Source organism: Pseudoliparis swirei, chromosome 8 (genome assembly GCF_029220125.1).
Source record: "Pseudoliparis swirei isolate HS2019 ecotype Mariana Trench chromosome 8, NWPU_hadal_v1, whole genome shotgun sequence".
Taxonomy (NCBI): domain Eukaryota; kingdom Metazoa; phylum Chordata; class Actinopteri; order Perciformes; family Liparidae; genus Pseudoliparis; species Pseudoliparis swirei.
This window is the reverse complement of record NC_079395.1, coordinates 6,328,481-6,351,588: the sequence shown is the minus strand read 5'-3', so window position 1 is coordinate 6,351,588 and position 23,108 is coordinate 6,328,481. Positions and strand designations below refer to the sequence as shown.

The 23,108-nt window shown below is 41.3% G+C and overlaps 4 protein-coding genes across 5 annotated transcripts; 1 reads left to right on the top strand and 3 right to left on the bottom strand.

The window, feature by feature from the left end:
- Positions 1–403: 403 nt before the first annotated feature.
- myl12.2 (myosin, light chain 12, genome duplicate 2) lies at positions 404–2,590 on the top strand. Of its 2 annotated transcripts, none has more exons than XM_056421874.1 (4): positions 404–495; positions 1,202–1,411; positions 1,612–1,773; positions 2,104–2,590. In XM_056421874.1, the coding sequence occupies exons 2-4, from the start codon at positions 1,228–1,230 to the stop codon at positions 2,274–2,276; spliced, it is 519 nt and encodes a 172-aa protein (XP_056277849.1). In that variant the 5' UTR covers positions 404–495; positions 1,202–1,227; the 3' UTR covers positions 2,277–2,590. The 2 variants fall into 2 exon arrangements, with proteins under 2 accessions (XP_056277849.1, XP_056277850.1); XM_056421875.1 differs by having other exon boundaries at positions 432–495; positions 1,179–1,411.
- An 89-nt stretch (positions 2,591–2,679) lies between these two features.
- On the bottom strand, positions 2,680–5,369 carry bag1 (BCL2 associated athanogene 1). Its single transcript, XM_056421871.1, has 7 exons — positions 5,284–5,369; positions 4,749–4,877; positions 4,566–4,648; positions 4,376–4,489; positions 4,146–4,253; positions 3,952–4,014; positions 2,680–3,867 (listed from the first exon to the last, which is right to left on the bottom strand). Exons 1-7 carry the CDS (start codon positions 5,318–5,320, stop codon positions 3,781–3,783), a joined length of 621 nt encoding a protein of 206 aa, XP_056277846.1. The 5' UTR covers positions 5,321–5,369; the 3' UTR covers positions 2,680–3,780.
- Positions 5,370–7,542: 2,173 nt separating this feature from the next.
- On the bottom strand, positions 7,543–12,287 carry chmp5a (charged multivesicular body protein 5a). Its single transcript, XM_056421870.1, has 8 exons — positions 12,127–12,287; positions 10,613–10,717; positions 10,468–10,514; positions 9,955–10,048; positions 9,286–9,357; positions 9,055–9,163; positions 8,280–8,395; positions 7,543–7,978 (listed from the first exon to the last, which is right to left on the bottom strand). The coding sequence occupies exons 1-8, from the start codon at positions 12,193–12,195 to the stop codon at positions 7,928–7,930; spliced, it is 663 nt and encodes a 220-aa protein (XP_056277845.1). The 5' UTR covers positions 12,196–12,287; the 3' UTR covers positions 7,543–7,927.
- Positions 12,288–16,998: 4,711 nt separating this feature from the next.
- Positions 16,999–20,585, bottom strand: oprk1 (opioid receptor, kappa 1). Its single transcript, XM_056421876.1, has 3 exons — positions 20,338–20,585; positions 18,906–19,258; positions 16,999–17,537 (listed from the first exon to the last, which is right to left on the bottom strand). The coding sequence occupies exons 1-3, from the start codon at positions 20,580–20,582 to the stop codon at positions 16,999–17,001; spliced, it is 1,137 nt and encodes a 378-aa protein (XP_056277851.1). The 5' UTR covers positions 20,583–20,585.
- Between the last annotated feature and the right edge of the window lie 2,523 nt (positions 20,586–23,108).

Here is a 23,108-nt window from a genome sequence, read left to right as displayed (position 1 = left end):
GTCTCTATTTTACTTAACTAATAGTTCAGTTTCCTAAATGCAGTGGTTTCTGTGTGTCCAGTGCTCTGGATGTCACTCACACGAGACAATTGAATATTGACATCGAGAATTACAGCAACATATACAGTGAGGTGTATTAGTAATTGCTGCCACCTGGTGGTGAAACATAGAAACTACAGCATTTAGTCGTGAAGACAAATATAAAGATATTATCAAAACGAAAGCTAAAAAAAAATTCAACCTTCATTTTGAGCAGTTTCTTGCCGCTATTTAATGTTCTAATCCGACCCAATGTCGAAACATAGACGAGCAAGCAGAGACGAGAAAGACAACATGGTACAGTCCGGTCCGTTGGCTCCGTCCAACTCGGCTGTGATTGGTCGGTTCGGTAAAGAGGAAATTAAACATTAATGGTTTCTCTTCATCAGTCTGTGTGCTCTGCTCGCTGCGTTTAACGCCTACAGCGATTCGACAATAACGCTTGTATTTTCTGAGGTGGGTGATTTTATTGTTGAACGGCCACATAAAGTAAATGTTTTTCCTTTGACGTGAGGTCGGTTAGCTCCCTAAAGATACTCTGGTCGGTTAGTTAATGAGGTCAACATTAGGCTAACTGTTAGCTAGCTGATACTGAGATGTGTCGCTATTTATCTGGAATGTTCTGAAGTACGTTGGGAAGCAAACATGTAACGTTACAGTCGTAATAGGTTTCCATCGACTGTCGTTGGCTAATGTGTAGCAAGGCTACGCTGTCATCGTTTGTTGTGCAAACCTTATGACAGGTGACACGAAATCGAACTGTCGAAAACATTGTATTCAATTCACCAACGTAAATTCCTTCTATGGAGTTATCAATAAGTAGTTAACGCTAAATTACCAGTCAGCCTCATAACCACATTGACAAATATCAACAGCCAACCATTGTTAAGTCGAAAGTCCAGTCCAGAGGTCCACATCTTTAAACTGGGCCATGTTATGTTCGAGTTGGGCTTCATTTGACACAAACAGGTTTTCTTCTGTTTAAAGATGGTATAAAACGAATCAGAAGCCGGTGTCGCAGAAACATGAGCTGTATGTCCAAGCCTGTTAAAGTGCACGCTCATTCGTAATAACATTTACGACGATGAAACATTTTTCAATAAACTTGACAAGTCACCCAGCTAGCTTTGAGGTGACAGCCTTCCTCTCGTCTGTGTTACAGGAAGCGGGGAGCCACTGACCGCCAACATGTCGAGCAAAAGGGCCAAAGGCAAGAACACCAAGAAGCGTCCTCAGCGGGCCACGTCCAATGTGTTCGCGATGTTCGACCAGTCTCAAATTCAGGAGTTCAAGGAGGCCTTCAACATGATCGACCAAAACAGAGATGGTTTTATTGACAAAGAAGACCTGCATGACATGCTGGCCTCATTAGGTAAACAATGTATTGACACACTTTCAGACAGCAATGGGAAAGATGTCCAATTCATTTATCGAAGAAAGACGTATGCTAAAAGTAAACGTCCCAATTTTTAAATGCAGTTTGTTCAAGTGAGATTTAGAGATGATGAAATCTAGGAGGAGAAATGTATCAACATATTGTCATAAATACTAATGACTGGGACTATTTTCAAGGTAAGAATCCCACTGATGATTACTTGGAGACGATGATGAGCGAAGCGCCGGGCCCAGTCAACTTTACGATGTTTCTGACCATGTTCGGAGAGAAGCTGAACGGCACGGATCCTGAGGATGTGATCCGGAACGCTTTTGCCTGCTTTGACGAGGACGGCACAGGTGAGTTCATGTTTACACGTAAAATGTGCAATGCGCTTTGTGCTGGTGTTTCTCATCAATGTTGTCAGGATGTTTTATTACTTTTCTGTCCTAAATTCACAAAAGGAATTGGATTTTATATTAGTCTACAAATATCAAAGTAATATGCGAATAATATGTCTTCATGAACTTGTTATTCATTTAATTGTACAGCTGTGCGGTTGGAGGGGTAATTGATGTTCAATAATATAACGTGTTTGAGGGAATGTCTGTATTTACATTTGATGTAAAAATCCATTTAGAAAGAAAATGATGAAAAACTCCTGACAGGCGAATGGACTCCTCCCACAGGTATAATCCAGGAGGAGTACCTGCGGGAGCTGATCACTACGATGGGCGACAGGTTTACAGATGACGAAGTGGACGAGCTCTTCCGAGAGGCGCCCATCGACAAGAAAGGCAACTTCAACTATGTCGCATTCACACGCATTCTGAAGCACGGCGCAAAGGACAAAGACGACTAGAATAATCACGGTTTATTCTGTACCTACCATGTGTATCATCAGTTTGAACAGCTGTGTCCTGTTATTTGGCTCATGGCAAGATTCACCGGGGTATAGCTCACTGAAGGTCACTTATTTAAACTGCTTGTGGGACCAAACTGTACCTCTGGACCACCCTTCCTCCTGGACCCCCCCCAACTCATCACATCTCAAAGCTCATTTGCACATCTGTGAAAACAATACAGGGTCTGCATTATATATATATATATATATATAAGCTAGTTAAGATGTATGAAAAGACCCACATGGAGCTGGAAATAAAAAGGAAACGATGAGCTTGTTGTCGTGACTTATTTTTACTGAATAATTTGAATTTTGAAGTTTTAGGTTAAATTGTGGTCTGAGCTGAATAAACAACGCTACATTCATTTTTCAGAGGCTTTATTTAAAAACAGGAAAATAGATGTGATGGTTGAAAGCAAAAACAATTTCACAGCTCACACTAACTTCAAAGATGCGTGGTACACTGCATCAGTCACTGGATTAAAGAAAAAGGTGCTGGCTTGGCGTTTAGTCTCCATGTAGAATAATAAATACACAACATATGGCAAAAGGTTTGTGGACAGCATTGTGTACCTTTTCTATTTATAATGGTGAGCTAGGGTAGCTGTTTATTATTCATATATTTAATCCTTTGTTTTACAATTGCTTAACTGACTAACCATTAAATGATTATAATAGTTGCCAATTGTGTTGATTTCAATCAACAAATGTTTCTAGTTTTGGGTTGGTCCCTTAGTTCTCATTATGACAACGGTATACTAGACAATAATTGACGATGGCCCTTTTCCTGTTAAAGCATGAACATGCCTGTGTGCAGATATAGGTCCATGCAACAACAACAAAATGTTCCTCCAGTTTGGTGATGACCTCAACCAACATCTTTGGGGTGAACTGAAACGTTCTTATTTCCCAGCATCAGTGTCTGACCTCACTGATGACCTGGCAGCCGAATTAAGAGCCAATCCAGTGGGAAATCCTCCCCAGAGGAGCGTGAAGTGGCAGCAGATTAATGCTTATGTCATCTTTTGGCCATGCGTGTACAAAGTGTCGCATGGAACACGTCACAATGAGAAGAAAAGTGTGTCTCTATTTATTGTGCACTTTGTGCAATACTGGGTGATTAACCAGAGAATGTTAGTATTCTGAAATGTGAACTCTGCAGTTCTATTCAGCACTATTTTAGGATGCTTTAAGATACATAATTTACATAATTTGCCACAAATCAAAGCACCTGGAGAAATTTCATATCTCTTTAACCCAGAGGATGTATCCCAGATGAACCCAGCATCAGCACCAATAACCAGCCTCCTTCTGTTCACAGGATTCTCTGTGATGAGGGATCTCTCCTACACATCAACCCAACAATAAATAGACATGGATCGACTCCACACTTGACACTTTCTGTACACTTTGCAGTTGCTCACAGAGCAATGTATAGCACACATTATGGGAAACTTTGGGACTACGGCAGGGCAAGATTTTTCGACTGGATCTTTGATTGGTGGTCTGATATACAAGCCTCGATCTTGTCACACTGGGCCAGGAAGTCCTATTGACAGATAATAATCCCTCTTAGTAATATTCACAATTATTTTCAATTAAAACATGTGGGTGACCAAAAAAAAGGGTTTACCTGCACAGTCTTTATAAGTCCCTTTTTCTTCATTTTGCAGCCATTAAAATTGTCTGGGAGACTCTGGTAAAAAGAAGAAACAAATCTGGGTTTGTGATATGTACATTTTCTGAAACAATTAATAATAATTTTAAACTGCAATCAATTTTAAAGACGATGACAAAACGCAACTATATATGAAAAAGAAAGTTCACCATGGCATCAATCTGCTCCAGGTTCTTCATGAACTGTTCCGCTGCTATTTTCACTCTGTGGTTTAGTTTACTCAACGCCTCTGCCTGCAGGTCTTTGGCCAGGAAGCCCTGTGGAAAATATGGGTGATAATCAAAAATCTGCAAAGAAATGTCTCCAAAATATATATTGGAGAATAACAGATCACAATGCAGAACATTATGCAACTTAAAAACCACAAAGGACTGCTTACATTCTTGATTCCAGTCAACTCCCCGTCAACCTTCTCCAGCTTTGTAGCCATCTGTTCCACAGATTTCTCAATGTCTTTCAGCTTCTTCAGCTCACCATCTTCTTCGGGACTGTTCTGTTTGTATAGTTAGCAGTAGTTGATTAAATATATAGTGACACATCAGAGAAATCACCCATGTAAAAGGCCTTACCCGTTTCCCAATCAGCATGAGCTTGCAGCCTTCTTTTATTCCATAGCTGGACAGACTCTCCTCCACGTCTTTCAGCGATTTCCCTGGGATGTCAGGATGAATCAGCCATGGTTAATCCTGGATATGAAATATGATTTTTTAACTAGCCTGTATTTGAAAGAAACAAAAAGACCCACGGCCTACCTTTAAAAATGAGTTTCTGTGAGGTTTGAGGAACTCCAGTAGCTTTGGCGAGAGCATCTGAGAGGTCCTTGACAATGGGGCCCTTGCCTTCATCCTCACCAGTTAATGTGATGCTGTGCTTAGTAGATCCTGGAGTGGGAGATTTGGATTTATGCATGGCCATCATTATGTATCATTGTCACCCGGGTAACCTCAAATGATGCTGAATGTTAGTAACAATAATCATAAACTGAAAGTGAACTAACTAGTAGCCTACATTTTAGAGTTTGTTAATGTCACACCCTTGCTTTAGAAAGATATTCTAATGAGAAATACATGCTGGATAAATCACGGTAAGCACATATGAAACAACAAAAAGACTGAAATAGTCGAGGAAATCTAGGAGTACAATACATTACACTATACCAAGTTAAATCTAGCTTAGCTCTAGCTACACTCGCTAACCAATTCATAGATACTTAAACGTCCAGTTTTCATATCTAACGATATTTATAATTTCGCAACAATCGTGTAGCATCGTGAAAAGTCGTATTACCGTATGCAACTGTCACTGTTATCGTTTGCTCTGACATTTTGTTTTTTAGAGTCCTTTAATCACAACATGTATCTCACGCTTGGTGCTCCCAGGCTACAAATGTTGCTGGTTGCTCACTAACTACTTCCGGAACAGACCGGAAACAGTTCTTCTGAAGACGGTCTAAAGACAATTTAAGTTATTATTTATTTATTTAAGTCTGTTACAGTCACACCACATATATTACATATAACTCGTTCATTCAGAAAGTATTACATTATTTGAACAATTCCGGTAATAAATGTCAAACAACATTATTGTGAATGTTCACGACTGCTGTTCAACAGCGATCGTTGTCTGTTCACCTGATACCAACAGATACCAACGGCTCCAACCGGGGTTCTTGTGACTGAATAATCAGTAATGCCTGAAAGACTTCTGGAGCTACATAACTTTTAATAAGAATGTAAATTACCAATTTTAATGTCATTATATGTCTAGTAATATACCAGATGGGTGAACAAGATGGTTCTATGGGAATGTCCAAAGATGTAAAACTTCTGGAGGTAACGCTATGTTACAAAATGTTTAAGTCAAAGACCATTTAAATGTCAAACTCTGTGTTTTTAGAATAGCCGATATCCGGAGGACTTTATACAAACATTGAAACATCTAAACTTCTGCATTGATCCCTGCCACCTGCATCTCAAGACAAGTTGCAAAACAATCTCAAAGAGATACAAAATGACCACAGAGTAAAAACATTTTTTTTAAATGGACAAAAAAAGACCATCAAGAGAATAAGTGACACAAAATGTGCACAACTTTCAAAGAGATGCTAAATCACAACAAAAAGACACAACGCAACCACAAAAAGACACAACACAACCACAGAGACACAAAACAACCACAAAGAGACAGAAATCCACCACAGACAGAGACAAACATGCAAAAAGATAAATAAAGACTTCAGAAAAAAGGCCTTTTGCATGGGCCAATGTCTCATAATCCGTCCTTGCCTATGACAGTTACAGATAGATGTCAAGCTGGAACAAAGTGATGCTGCTTGCAGGACTAAAGGCATGAGGCTGGACTACAGACTGTACTTAATGTAATTATATACCTAGAATATTTATACAATTCTATGGAAACATTCTAATGTTCTAATTCCAGAGTGTGAGCTGAAGTTCTAATTCTGTCACAAGTTACAGAGAACTCTCCGGTCTGCATATCACCTTCAACCTGCTGGAGTGAAAGCCTCAGAGTACACAAACCTACTCGTAAAGAGAAAGAGCATAAGGATGAACCAAACAACAAGACAACACCTCCTTGGAAAGACGATGCAACAAAAGGAAGAGAGACTTGAGTGTAATGAGGTGATGATGGTGGAGGAGGCCAAAAGGCAAAAAGAGCACGTGAGGAGGCGAGAGGAGGCCGAGCTCTGCCGCCTGCCAGCGGTGGGAGACAAAGACGACCCAGAGAGCTGGGCCTCTTACCCGGAGTCAGCCGGAGGGAAAAAGAAAACTCTGTACAACAACTGGGTTGGAGAGAAAAAAACAGAAAGTGACCCCGTCAAAGAAAACATCGGCACAAACAGCTCCACCTATCTCCTCTTTGCTGCAAAAGTCCACACGTCTGAAGGTTTGTATCCCATTCATTATATTCGGTTAATTTTGTTTTTAAATGTTATTAAACTTTTATCTTCTTCCGTCTTAAGAAAAAACCCAAACAACCAAACCCAACATGGTGCAGCGGATGCAGGACAGACTGAAAATCAGACACTGGTTTAATAGACACATCCCGCCTTCAGAGGGCGAGAAGCAATGAAGTTCACCTTCAAGACTGAGGGTCTAATCTTATGCATTCAGCCATAATAAAATGTTGCTGAAGTAAAAACACCAAGTTGTACTATTTCAATATATTGACGTGAATCTCTGATACCTTTCAGGGAGCTTGAAAAGCTGCACCAGATTTCATAGAAATCCATCCAATAGTCTTCAAGTGAGTTAAGGAAGTCAATGCTCCGTGTCAAGAAACATAACTTATGTAAAATCAAGATCCTGTTTATTTCGTACGGAGTGGAGGAAAGAGATGACGTATTGATTTTGTTACAGATGTTAATGCTGAGCTAAGCGTCTTATAGACTTATATGAAATAGACCCGTATTAGAATTGTATCACTCTTCTCTAACTCTCTCTACCTGTGTGCGGCTCAATAGGGGCCCGCACCTTCATGTCAGGTTGATCTGGTACCGTCGCGAATAATAATTACACAAAAAAATTTAAGGTTAAATTAAACCACATCATTTATTTTGCATGTTTTTTAAATAACACATATGAACAGGCTCTCGGGGAATCATGTCCACAAAAGGACTGAACAACACATAAAACTTGAACACAAGTAAGACAAAATAAAAAGGAACTTAGTAATACTGGTGATGGACGAGACTGACAAGCGTTAGGCGGGAAGGAGAAGAAGTGTTTAAAAAAGGTTCAGTATGTTACAAGGCCACATGCTGTACAGTCGTGGTAACGGTACACGACCCAACACCGGCTCGGCTTCAAAATCCCAGTGTTCTCAGGTCAAATGTTTTGCATGTATAAATGTTACTCTACATATAAAAGTGTTTTCAGATGAAGTGCAGTCGTTTCAATCCATTCCTTGTTTACGAGGCAGGAATCTGCGGCAGGCCAAACTCGTCCACCAAAACGCCATCCTGAAAACAAAGAGAGGGATGTTTAAGAAAACTCGGAAATGACAGACCTTGAACCCCTCAGTGTACAAAGCTGGAGAGAACTTGTCAATTAGTTTCACCCATTTGAGCCAATGAACTACTTAAAACTGTTGCCACCCTGGGATGAGTATGATGAATTCAAGAGGTTCCCCCCTCAATCCTACACACTGGAATTATAAATCTCACCAACATCGCACGGATGCACGGCCGCGGATGTGTTTACAGGGTATACAAATGTCCGTCACAGGGCCACAGTGTGCCACAGCGCTCTGGAGACCGTCACCTTGTTTGTCTTTCTGTCACCGGGCATCCCCTCAGGGATGGACGGGGCATCTGAGGCCTCATCCAGGTAGGAGTTGTCATCGTCCAGCAGCAGCTCATCACCCAGAGCGTCCAGCTCTGAAACCAGTTACACTGTCACTATCGTACTGGACACACTTGGTTTATTAGGACAATAACATTGTTGATATTTCACTATTATCTGTCTTTGTTACAATTTCTTTCATATTTGCACCGGACTTTTTAATTTCCAAATTTGACCAGGAGAATTTTGAACCCAGTATTTCAGCATCAGAAAGGCGTGGGCCACTTTTAGGAACTAACAGAATACGTCTCTCGAACAGAATGTGAAGTCTGCATTTCCAAACACAAGTGGCAAAAAAGGCCTCTCCGAATTCAAAGGCTTATCATTGTTTGACTTTTGTTCTTAATGTTGTTTTTTTAGTCCTAAAATGGAATATAAATTAGAACTCAAACCTTTTCAGGTCTAATTTCAGACAAACTTGGAGATCTATGGCTGTGTTAGTTGCTGAACACTGCCTGAACAGTTAGTTTTGGCGTGTGTTGAAAATGCACAAAATACTAACACACAGGTACTCAAGAAGATCATCGAGCCATCATGGGAACATAAAAACATGATATATCTGATGTTCTGGAAATCATTTTACCATCTCTGCTGAGAGCTTTGTATTTGCACTCATTTCTGTGTGTTAAACGTTGGTGATTATATACATTTCAAGTTGCTCTATTGATGAAGGTGTGTGCTCTTAAAGGTATACCTGCTTCAAGATCATCTTCATCGATCTCTGGAGTGCCGTAGCTGCGGCTCAAGGCCTCCTGCACCTCGCCGGCGTCCTCCATCATGTCCTCCAGTTGGTCTTGTAAATCCTGAAAGTTAAAAATAGTTGTGATTACTTTATACGTCCAAAATGTCTGACAAGAACAGGTATTTGAGGGGATTTATCGATTGGTACACAGCATTGGCAATAAATAATCATTCGTAAACATACGTCAATCTGATCAACTTTGACGTCCTTGTAAGCCCTTTTCATTTCCTTTGCACCGATCTTCATGGCCTCCACCTGGGAAAGGAAATTAAATTGCACAAGGTATATTTATTCACTGGTAAAATAAACTATTTCAGCAACGGCGGAAAAACTTGTTTCTTGTAAAGTACAGAAACATTAACGTGAAACGCCAGATGATTTATACCACAGTACCATCTGAGAAACTGCCATTGGAAACTGTTTGGACGAGAGCATAAATGATGTGGCAGGTGATTGGATGAACCATCTGCCAATCAGACTCTTCCTGTCGCGAGTCGGGAGGAGAGCGAAAAACATGCCCTTAGTGCCATTTCTTTGCCACATGCCGATGAGGATCCGTAGAGCAGTACTATGTCCAGATATGGAAACTTGACTCAGTTTTATATACTACTAGGTATATAAACCCCTAAAAAAAGAATCCCTCTCAAACATCTTATGACCTGCTAGAAGTAATTGACAGTGTCTGTATCTGCAGAGACGTCGCCCTCTGACACGATTAGCTATTTTCTTATTAATTCGCTGGGTTTGTGACATTTTTCTTGACATCAGCAAAGAGCCTTTTGGCCCCACATGGGAGGTAAACCCCAGACGATGACAATGTGCAGCGTTGTTATCAAGTCGTGTGGCTCTTACTGTCGTTTTGGTGTCCTTTAATGTCTGGATTGTGTAGTTTGCCTGCTCCATGTTAAAAGACTGCTGAGCCAGCTGTTCTCTTTGACCTTCATACCTGTGTAAAAACAATGCAGTTGGTTTTAAAACAATGTATTGTGCACAAAATCTTTTTTTAAATCTCAATTGTATTTACTATGCTATCACTACTGTAAACTTGAAGTTGATATTTGAGCGTCTAAAACAATCCGATGACATTTTATCAGCTAAAAAGGATGCCTCCAATTATTTTTGTTTTATTTTTCTGTTTGTATTTTTTTATTGACGAGCTAAGCCATGGTGACACATATCTGGCATTTCTGTACAGAAATATTATGATCCAGAACAAATCGGCCAACATATACCTCGATAGCGATAAACCTGTAACAAGTTTATATTATCTGTCCGGCTAACGCACCGGTCAGACTCTTGTTCTTATATCTCGGACTCTGTATTAAAACATAACAAAGAGTAAAAATGGTGCATTGTAGGACTCACATTCTCTTTTGCTTCAGGACTCTCATCGCCTTCTGTTTCACCATGTTCTGCATTTAAACAGGGAACAAATAAAACGGATGTTTTTTCTATATTCTCCAAAACAATTTTACAACCTCCACCATCCCTACAGCGGACGTGGTGTTACCTTCGAGGGCCCATCTCTCATCTTCTTCATCTGATCCTTGTACTTCACAAGTTCACCGTCCAGTCGGCCGATCTTCTTTTCTATGGACTCTGATCTCGCATCAACCTGAGAGGGGAGGAGATGAATTAGAGGAGGCATGCTCTTTCAGCATCCTGGCAGACCTAACACAGCGATACAATGCTGTGTGTATTTGTGTGTGTGTGTGTGTATACACATATATATATATATAAATATATATATATATATATACATACACTACCGTTCAAAAGTTTGGGGTCACTTAGAAATGTCTTTATTTTTCAAAGAAAAGCACTGTTTTTTCAATAAAGATAACATTAATAACATTAAAAATACACACTATACATTGTTAATGTGGTAAATGACTATTCTAGGTGGAAACGTCTGGTTTCTAATGAAATATCTCCATAGGTGTATAGAGGTCCATTTCCATCAACTATCACTCCAGTGTTCTAATGGTACATTGTGTTTGCTAATCGCCTTAGAAGACTAATATCTGATTAGAAAACCCTTGTGCAATTATGTTAGCACAGCTGAAAACAGTTATGCTGGTGATATAAGCTATACAACTGGCCTTCCTTAGTTCCTTTGAGCTTGAAGTTTGAAGAACAAAATGAATACTTCAAATTGTAATCATTATTTCTAACCTTGTCAATGTCTTGACTATATTTTCTATTCAATTTTCAATTCATTTGATAAATAAAAGTGAGTTTTCATGGAAGACACAAAATTGTCTGGATGACCCCAAACTTTTGAACGGTAGTGTATATATTTATATTAGATATTCCTTCATTAGTCCCACAGTGGGGACATTTCAGGATCACAGCAGCGGGTGCACATTAGAGTATTAATTAAAAAAATTTAAAAAAACACAAAACACAATTACAATACGAAATACGAAAATCCTAAATATACAGAGGAAACCAAATATATACACAAGGCAGTGACCAAAGTAAATTTCCCGCAGGTTAAAGTGTCCAGGAAAATAAAGTGCTGTATGTGCCAAGATATATATATATCCTCTAAATATCATGAAGGAGACATTTCAAAGGATGTTATGAACTCAGCCATGTTTTTTTTCTCCAAAGTCCAGACGCATGTCCAAAGCATTTCCCTCTGGGCTCTGTTGACATTACCCAGCACACTGATGATACTCCTTGAAACCTTCGCCCCGACATTTGCAGTCAAGACGGGAACGGATGTGTTCCATTGAAAGTGCCTTCTGAGCGGTGACCATAGGGAGGTGCACCCCGGGGGAAATACCGGGATACTCGCCCAAATCACGGTACACCTGTCTTCAAACGGTCCAAACAGGAGGAAAGACCCCCGAGAGGCGGTGTTCATGTTTGCAAGGTGCTTAATCACATGTGAGCTAGCCGGCACTGTTCGCTGGTGTTGTGGCCACGCTCGCTTTGTACCGGTAACGTTCCCGTTATAACGTTACCGTGAGGGTCACGACGGAAACAACAATGCCTCTCAGCCTGATTTGCACTCACGTTGCCGATGCAGTCCGACAGATTCGGGGACGGCGCCGTCGACTTCCCGCGTCCAAATAGTCTGTTCATTCCCTAAACGTGTATTGACCGACGTATCTTTTATGTTTCTTTAGTGTTTACAAACAAGCATCAGATGCAAAAAGGATTTATTCATTGGAGACACCCGGAAGCAACGGGTCAGACGGAGACGGTTCCTATTGGTTGACGTACATTGTTTTGACCAATGACGTTTTTTGTTTTTCTAAACACACGTCTGCCCCCGTGTGGCGGCCCGAGGGATTGCAGCTGTAATGAAAACCCATTGTCCCCCGTAGACACTGCATTAATCATCAGTATTTGTGAATATATGATGAGAAGCGTCTTTTGATTACATTTTATTTAATTGTATTGGCACCCTACATATATATTAATAATAACTTGTAAAGTACATTGTAATAAAACATTTATTTGTGCTGTAAATTCGAAGTGTTTTGTTGTTATGCATAATTAAGAGTTGTACCTACACGTTCCTGACATGGACACCTTCAATGTGTATCAAGAATAAACCTATGTTCCCAAAGGTCAAAGACACCAGTCTCAAAGAATTATTCATAAACTCGGTTGCAGATTTTTTTCAAATTTGAAGTGGACCATTTCATCACTTAAAAAGTGTACATTAGTAAAATAGTAAGAACAATTAGTGGGGAAATATTGTATTTCTTATTGTTTTGATTTATGCCTCTTATTTTGTATATCCTTGCTCATATATATGCCTTGATATTAAACTCCACACAGAAGACACTTGTTATTGTACAGAGTAACTGTCTGTTATCGATGCATATGACGATCAAATATTTTAAATCTGGAAGGACCACTCGAACCAAACCGGAGATCGAACCCGGGTCCCTTGCTAAGGGGTGACATACCCGTGCCCTTCTTCAAGTTATCACAAGATAAACCTGAGGCCTCACAACATTATTCATTGGATTGGAAAGAATGTCAAACTCATTTTGGATTCATAGCAGCATTAGAGCAGCAGAAACAATGGCTTATTATAAAGTGAAAACCCACGAGCTGCATGTCCTTAGCTGGTTCTCATTCATGTCTTCTAAGAGCCATACATCGAATAGTAAAGTAAATTAATAGCTCTTCAATTCTGCTTCCTTAAATCACTTTCACCAGCAATGAGTGATGGGTTACAATCAGTGGCGGGCCGTCAGGGCCAGCAAGGCCTTCTCTGCTGGCCTAAACATCATCAGAATATATATTTTTTTCTAAATATATTTTCCCACAAATATGTATTCAATTATTCCCCAGAGTAAGCGTTATTCTCTTAATTTCATAGCGTTCCTCTTGGTTGCGCTGCTGCCAGCGCCAGGTTGAGATTTGGAGGGCTGGTCTTTATGTTAGATCTTTTATCCAATCATATTCAGCCATCGTGTGTTGCCAGGGGGCTAACATCTGCCCTTAGGCCTTCAGAATCAACATTGCGGGCGCTGGTAGCTTCAAGTGAATGGGAATGACGATGTTGTGTCAACCAATCAGCTTTAGAGTTGGCTCCTCTAGGCCTTCTCGAAGGCCCCGGAACCGGCACAGGAGCCAGCTAGCAGGCGGAGTGCTGCACGTCTTTTGATTGGATTACCAATATTGAGAGGCGGGTCCTATGGGCAGGTAGATGCAAAACCTCAGAACTAGGAAACTGAATTTGATAAAGGAATTAATTCGCGGACTACAAAGCTGTTTGTTCAACCCACAATGGCGGAAGGAGGAGAAGATGTCGATTTGGTCGAGCATATACTTGAAATCTGCTTTGGGTGCGACAATGCCCTGTTTAGTGAACAAACTAGTGCAAGTGACTTTTTTCTTCTTCTTTTTCTCAGTCATGATGCGCGCATTCTGCAGCGGGCGAGACGGAGAGCCGAGAGAAATGACATGCTGTTGTGTAGATACGATCAACATCAGACGGCTGTTTAGTTTAATAAATAAACAAACTATAGAAAATGACGGGGGCGGGCCAATTTTTTTTAATGTCATGCGATCTACCAATACTACGCCGCGATCGACGTATTGAGCAGCCCTGGTCTAGAGCCATGGCATCATAATGATAGTAATAAGAGGTGGATTAATTCGGGTGGGACTGTGTAGGACCTCACTGAAGGCCCAGGCCCCAGGCCCACGGCCCGCCACTGGTTACAATTAAGTCTATTAGAGCCTGAATAGACCAATAATGACTTGCTAATGCACATGGATCTTGAAGGTCCTGCAATTATCTTGGTCACTACTGCAGCTTAATCAATTCACACAGGGATGATTTGCTGCTCAAATCTCTGAGAATCCCCAATGCCCAATTATACCTTTCAGCTCCTCTAGCCTTTTGCAAAAATCCCACTACGACATATATCTATACTTTGTAATCACGTTTGTGGCCAACTGGTGAATGTAAGTCCCACATTCACTGACATCTCTTTTTGGTTACCCATCTCTATTGCGTGCATCAGAAGTACTTTGTATTGTTTCAGTGAGGATCACAGTCAGTTCAGTAGACACTGAATTGCATCAAGAACATCTGGACATGTGCACCCACCTTCAAACATGTCCGAGACACACACCTGTTCACATCTGAGCCATACACAACGTAGATCCAAAAGCATGCTGTCCATAAGAGGCTATCATAACTCATTCCTCAGCAAGCAGAACAACACGACTCTCTAATGAACTGACTTTGTCTCAGAGTTGAAGATAATTAAGGAATGTGGGTAGTTATGTGGGGCTGTTTTGGGACGCTACTCTGTATTTCTCACCATTGAACCCACCTTGACATCAGGAAGGACACAAATGCAATCCAACTGGTTTGATTCCAAGCTTTATTGTGACTTTGTTGCACATGTGTGAAGCATGGTTTTACTTTTAAAGCTGAAACATACGGCAAAATATCCAACCGATACAGTTCATTTACAATGCAGCAGCACACGATACACACGTTATCTGGTGCTCAAACCCGGGCGGAATTGGATCGTTTGTTTATGAATACAATCATTTCTATCCAATAAATTACAGGATTATAAGAATAGTAACCGTCAGTGGGAAGTCCTCAGCAAGACTTCAGTTCATAATGCTACAATGCTTATACCAGGATATACTTCATCGCTCTTAAAAGGGAGAACAAGTCATCACACACATGGATGTGGCTAATTGCTGGTCGTTTGGAGCAAGCATACCATCTAGAGGACACATAAGATAAGGCACACAGAACCAGGCACAAAAAACACACATTTTCTCCTATAACTACTGTGTCATTATCAGATTTACACAGATTAATGGGTTGCTCTACAAAAGCTTTTGATTTCATGACTCCTATAAAAGCTACAATAATTAAGGAAACCAAGACAGTAAATGAGTCACGTTTGTTTTTGTTGAGGTTGTTTTTTTTCACGAGGATGAACTCATAATTGCGTTGTTTGATTACTTCCGATGAGAAGAGATTTACAGTATAAACACTCAATTGCACGAAACAGCCAAAGGCATGTCGTGTGGATACAGTGTGGTATTCTCATAGAGCCCTGTTACCCAGTTTCCACATGTATTTCAAGGTTGGCAACACTATGTACAGTATTTAACGCCTACTCGATGTGCATCACAGCAGGAAATCTATACAGGTGGGAACTTGTGTCAGATGTAATAATCTAATGATAGTTTCTGATAGCACAGGGTTCATCTGAGACCCCAGTGAGGGCACTGTTTCCACACCGTATCCTCATCAAAGACAGCCATCTTGTAAAGAAGGAAATACTTTGATTCGGTATCTTCTTGTGGTGAAATACAGAGGATGATCCCTGAGAGGTTATTAAATATTCAGCTCTCTCCAATAATATATATTCAGACATGTACAATTCAGCAAAGCACCAAACAACAATTCACACAAAACAGGTTGAAAACAATGCTCATCATGAAGCCCCCCCCCCCCCCACTCCCAAACCCCAAAAATAATAAAATTACTTGGTATTACGGAATACCAGTTGATCTTTTTATGTTTGACTGTATCATTTGACTGTATCTATCACTTTAATGACCGCCGATAGGACACTTTACAGGTCGGCTAAACAAAATGTGATCCAGCTACAGAAATGAATACTTTTGGTCTGTCTTTTATGGACATCTTTCAACATATTTTCATTGTTGATGTCAACAATGTGAGAAATATCATGAAAAAGTAGTAGAGTTAGAGTTAGACTTCAGCTTTATACAATACAAAACAATATGTTGTGATTCAGTGTCTAGCTGGGTTGTGATAAGATGCATTTTTTCACAATTATCGTCTCTCAGGCATATACTTTCAGCATAATTTCAGATCAGTCTGATGTTATTCCATATTTTTTGAAATGACAAAAAATCCCAAGAAACAAAACAACAACGTAATATGTTTTACTTTCTGACTTCTCTCTCTGCCCAGAGCACATTCCTTCTCTCTGAAGACGTAAACCTTTAAAAACAGGTCACATAAATGTAAATAGCTCTATTTATTATTTTATTTAAAGTCATTTTCAGACAGCTGGCCATCTTTACACATTCATGAGTTAATTCAGAATATAATAAATGCCCTTTTCCGTCATTATGAAGGAACACGTCATGTCAATAGCTTTTGGACAAACTAATACTGGTTAGGATCAATCATGTGATGGTTTGGGTCTTTTCATGGGATTAGTTGACAATAAGAAGAATAACACCGGCTTATCTTCTAAATAAATCAGCTTTTGGATTCTCTGACCAAGACATAAATAACAGCTGTCTCTCTCTTGAGCCTTTCCCTCAGATGGAGGTGGTGACTTGAGTCAATCCCGGGTCGTTGGAGTCCTCCCAGCCCTGATAGGGCATGGAGGACGAGTCCATCGCTAGTCATACGGGCCGGGCCCGCCTCATGTCTCCTCGGGCTTCTGTGGGACACGAGTGGTCCCGCAGGGTGCTCCTCACACGGCTCGACCCGCGAGAGTCTCCGTGTCCACGGGCGCCAGGGCAACAAAAGTCCCTGAAGCACCTCTTGAAGTTCTCATCCAGGAAGGCGTAGAGGATGGGGTTGAGGCTGCTGTTGGTGTAGCCCAGCGCCACGCAGAAGAAGTAGGCGGCCGTGACAGCGGTGGTCTCTGGCACGTTGCCACACAGCGCCTTGACTAAGATGAAGATGTGGATGGGCGTCCAGCACACCACGAAGACGGCGACCACCACCATGACCAAGCGGGTGATGCGCCGCAGGTTGCGGTCCTTCTCGCGCGAGCCCGACAGCAGGCGCACGCTCTTCAGCCGCATGACCATGAGCGTGTAGCAGACGGTGATGATGATGACGGGTAACACGAAGCCAAAGATGAAGACGCAGATCTTCATCAGGTTGTCCCAGTAGCTGTAGGGCTCGGGGAACTGGAGGGCACACTCTGTGGTCCCTGTTAGTTACAGAACAACAGAGTTGGGAGGTATTTGTATAGTGCTTTTTCTAGTCTTCTGATCCCCTTCAAAGCACTTTAAAGCACTTCTACATTACAGCATTCACCCATTCACACCCATGCATACACTGATGGCAAGGTGCCACACGTCCATCAGAACTAAAGGACACTTAAACACCACTAGGGGAGCAATTAGGGGTTAAGTGTCTTGCTCAAAGAGGCATAGACTAGTGGAGCCGGGGATATTTGTCAGCGGTAAGCAGTAAATTAGTGTGAAAAGACCGAATATAGAAGGTCACTATTAGAACTTCACTGTAAATGTACCTTGAATTGTGACAGTGAAAGTCCAGCTGAGGCTGATGGGAGTGGTCTTTGCTCAAAAACCAAAGTATTGGAGATATTCACTCTGACGTGTAAATAGTGAGGGATGAAAAGTTGACAACATTTTTATTTTAAGAAAGCATTTACAAGTTCTATGTAAACACTCTATTGCGTTCAGTGTTGAGGATGTTTTAAAGTATGAATTCATGAACAGTATTTCTTAGCAGCTAATTAGAATTTCTCCCATGAGGATATATTTTGTAAAATGATCATCATTATTTGTTTATAGCCACAACTTATTGGTTCATACCTGAGGAGATATAGGTGTTAAAAAACATTAATACATGCTTGTACCCACTTCTACATAACAGCGTTTTATAAAACAAATTTAATAAATTTCTTTACAACTATTTCTCAATACTATACGTAAAGTAAAGTGTCAACCTCATCGTGATGCCAGAGGAAATATCAGCAGATCATTAAACGAAGAAGAACTCATTCTCTAGGAATCAGGAATATCTGTAAAACATGTCATGACAATCCATCTTATATTTGTTAAGATGTTTCAGTCTAAAACCAACGTGTTGAGTGGACAGTAGGTAATTAAATGTCCATAAGATGGCCACGGTTAAAATCTATAAACTCAGATCCCATGATGCAGTGTGGTTACTTCAATACAGAGATACCTCTGAACAAAGTGCATTGTGCTTTATCTTTGAACACGAATAATCTATTACAATGTCGCTGAAAGAATAAACCCTTCTAGCTCTCTTCACAACAAGGGCCCATTATGTCATTGCTCCATCTAGTCAGATCTCTGTAATCGGGTCTCGCTCAACCTCCACAAAGCATCCTCTTCACGGTATTTGAACGAGGCTTCAGGCAGCTAATTGAGAATGGATGTTGCAAATTGAAGTGGGGCTTCAAGTTTTAAATTGCCTGAAAGAGTTCCTGTCTCCATATAACAGACAGATGCGATCAGAAAGATATGGAAAGACAGACAGACACCGTCACACCAGTGTGAATGCATATGTAATGTTAAGATACCGTTATTGGTCTTCGTGCTGCCGAGTATCATGGCGGGGATGCCGGCGGCCGACGACAGCACCCAGATGATCACGTTGATGATCTTGGCCTTGACGGGCGTGCGGAAATCCAGCGCCTTGATGGGGTGGCACACGGCCACGTAGCGGTCCACGCTCATCATGGTCAAGGTCAAGATGCTGGTGAACATGTTGTAGTAATCGATGGAGATGAAGACTTTGCACGCCACCTCGCCAAACGGCCAGGAGCTGAGCAGGTAGTCGGTGCTCTGGAAGGGCATGGTGGTGGTGACCAGAGCGTCGGCCACGGCCAGGTTGAAGATGTAGATGTTGGTGGCTGTTTTCATTTTGGTGTAACTGATGTGTGTGTGTGAGAGGGGGGGGGGGGACATTGAGATTTGATTGTGGTATGTCTGTGGTTACATTCATTATATTGTTGTAATCCTTTCTGTAACAGTTTAGCTCCACGCCTTCCTTTTTGTAATAGTTGTTTTCATCCTGTCACACCATCTCGTCAATCCAACTCCCCTCACCTGCCTCTGATCACCTCGTTAGTCCCTCATTCCCTTCACCTGGTCCTCACGCCCTTCTCACCTGCAGCCCATCCCCTCATTAGTCCCTCACTATTTAGCTCCCTCACTTCCACTTGTCCTCTGTCAGATTGTCTTGTGTTTTCGTGCCAAGTTCTCCAGCGTTATTAGAGTATATTCCTGACCTGCCTCTTCTGACCCTGCCTGCCTGCCCTGACCTCTGATTCTCTGCCCTGCCCCTTTTTGGACTTGTTTGCTTCTTGGATTGATCTCCAGGTTTTGACCCAGCCGGTTTCCAACCAAAGACAGTATTCTTTGTTACTCCTGTCTGAGTCGTGCTTTTGTGTCCACTCTAATAGCGTTGTGACACTTTCAAAGAGGTATAGGTTAATGAGATAAGGATTAATATTCTATATATATATATAATTACTGAGCACACTAGTACAACAAAAAGGGAGGACAAATAACTCCCATTAGCCTATTGTAAGCTTTAAAATGTCATAGTTGCTCTTACATCCAACACATAAAATAAAAAGACCACATAATGAGGCTTTAAATGGATTTGTGCATGAACATATGAGCTTTGAGAGGAAACATGCAATTACAATTACTCAATTACTGCAAAGCTTGTTCCAATCAATAATGTATTGTCGTCATTGGTGAAGGGAAAGAAGTAAATAAAAAACACACACATACAAGCACGTGCACATGCACGGGAAACACCGTAGACACGCGTAAAAGGCAGTTTTGTTAATGCCGTTCAAATATGAACACGCTCTGAATTTCCTTTCGCTTTATGAGCCATGAGCATGCAGGTATGTCCCAAGTCGAGTGAGAGGACATGCATTTGCTTTCGACACGATGTGAACGACACATTTCAAAGCGGGAAAGAAAAGAAAAACTCACCGAATGATGACAAACATCACCAAACAGTTCCCCGCTAAGCCCACCACAAACACCACGGAGTACACGGCGACGATGATGGGGATGATGGGCGACATGGGCTCGGCGTCCGCGTCCCAGGTGCCGTTGGCTGTGTTGTTGAATATGTCCGATGAGCCCGGTTGCAAGGTGAAGTTTTGGAAACAGTCCTCCAGCTGTCCCGAGGGACACCTGTCGTCTTTGAAGATGTGCACCACGCCGCTCTCCATGGTGCTGGACTCGGTCTGCACCGGCCGGGCTGCTGGGAAGTCTCCGCGTAATCACTTCCAAAGGATTTCGGTCGGGAGGCAGCTGAATGTCTGATGGCTGCTACGTGTATTTATTTATTTTTAAACACAAAGAAAATGTCTCTATCAGCACAGATTATGGCTCCAGTGAAGAGGAGCGCAACAGCCCGCGCTCAAGGACATCATTACACAAGCGCAACAGCACCTTACCTGTTGTTGATGTTGTTGTTGTTGTTGTCTGCTTCCAGAAAAGTTTATGCAAATAAAAAAACACACCGACTGCGAGTTTCTTACAGGACGCTCCGCCACAGATTGAAATCCGGATGCTGGCAGAAACAAAAGGTTTGTGGGTAGTTGTGTGTGTGTCAGTGTGTGTGTGTCTGTGTTGAAGTCAGTGCCTGTGCCACGCTGCGCACTGGAAGCCCGCACTGCATTCAGTGACATAGAGCCGACAGATGTGACGGCATCCAGCCAGCAGAACTGATCTAACCACATGCACCACAGTCAGCTGAAAATATATATAAATATATGTTTATTCAGATTTGTTAAAACATTTTTTTGTGTGCACGCTCTCTGGTAAAATGCTTGCCGACGCCACGCGCGCCACAGCGGTGATCACAACACCTGCACCGTAAACGTGTTTTTTGTATTTCGATGAGTTTACAAGTTGTCTGTATTAAAAGTAAAACTACACCTGCTGCAATATCACGCGCACACCTTTCTGAACAGATTAAAATTCCCATCAATGCGGCCTTAAGATGTTCCCTAGCAACTCCTGTGAGAGTCATGACTGCAATGCAAACATGTTGCGTCCCAGAAGTCAGAAGAGACATGAAGTCAGAAGGACAATAACAATGGAAACTCCTGTTGTGGACCTTCAGATTAAAAACTGATCATTATCTCATCAGAACGTTTCCACTCCATTTGGTCACAATCACTTTTCCTTCTTGAGCAATTTTTTTTACAATTTCCTTTCCGCTCTCTGTGCTCATTATTTACAGCTTTTTTAAAGTGCATTTTCTTTATTTCATCAAGTGCATATATTCCTATTGCATTTAATCTGACTATAGAAAGACAACATGCATAGCAACACTGAGAGCGAACCATACAGCCTCTCTTTCTTTTTTTCTCACCCCAACAAATAGGAGACAGATTTCATCCAGCAGGTACTTAAATGGATCCTGTTCCCTTTCTCTCGTTTCATGCACTAAAGCTTGTTGCTTAGAGACCCATCATGGCCAGGTGTTGCTTGAGTGAGGGAGCCTTTTTGTAGCTTTCTATTGTCAAGGGTGTACAATATCTTAAGTTCCTTAACTTTGAGCCGACAGTGAAGGTAGAATCACATCTTTCCTCACATCAGAGCTTGAATGGTAGAGGACACAATTACAGTATTTACCCTTAACCCTAATAAAGCAGTGCCAAATGTGTGTGCAGATACAATCCGCTGCACTTCCTGTGGCACTTGAAGTCCTTTCGTATGAGTTTTAGAGGAAATGATAGTTGTGTACCCTCCAGAAGATAAGCTGAGGAATAAATTATTATTTTTAATTATTTCAGTGACTTTTTCCCCAATGACCTGATGAGCTGGCTATTCAGTGAAACGCTTCAGTTAACGGTGATGCCGAGACCACGGACATGGCAGAGAAACATTGGTAACCATGGGGAAAATGTCTTCTCACAAAAACTCGAGGTCTCTCAAGTGTGCTTCACCAGTCGATCACGTGTTTCTTTCCGGTGTATGTCATTCATCCGCCACCATTATTAAAGCTATATGAATTCCCTTGAACATTCATTGCCATATGAAGAAAGAGCCACTTCAGTTTCAGAGATAAAAGAAGCTCTCTGCCACAGCAGCAACACGTGTTATGCTCACACACAGGAACCTTTCAACATCTGTAAAGAAATCCTCATTGGATCCTCGATGCATTATTGATATTCAACAGAACAAAAGGTCCGCCTCTCTGCTGTAGATGTATTGCTCACTGAGAAAAGTGCACACAAAAGATTATAGATATTAAACCTATATGTGTCATATGGAGGAAACTTGCCTTGACACCAAACAAGAAGGAAAAAGGGACATATTTGTATTTCAGTGATGGGTAGGCGGGCCAGATACCATGTCTTTTGTGTGGAGTGGATGTTTTCAGGCTTACTGAGGGTTAACCATCAAAGATAAGACTCATCTCAGATTAGTTACAAAGAAAGACACATTTGTGTATGTATGTAATTTGAGTTATATACATACAGATTACACCCATCAAGATGCTTACTGTATGCAATCAAGGCAAAGCTCATAATAGTGTCTCATTATCCCAATATTTGTGTTTGGGATATTTGTGATCGGCGTGTGTTGCAAGCAAAGTTTGGACAAGCAGGAGCAGGAGAGACAGAGCAGTGAGGACATATTTGAATGACAGCTGCTGAAAGACTTGCATGAGGGAAGTTGGTTTTATGGCTGAAAGATGGGCTGAAAGATGGTCAAACACAAGTATTATAAGTATATACAAC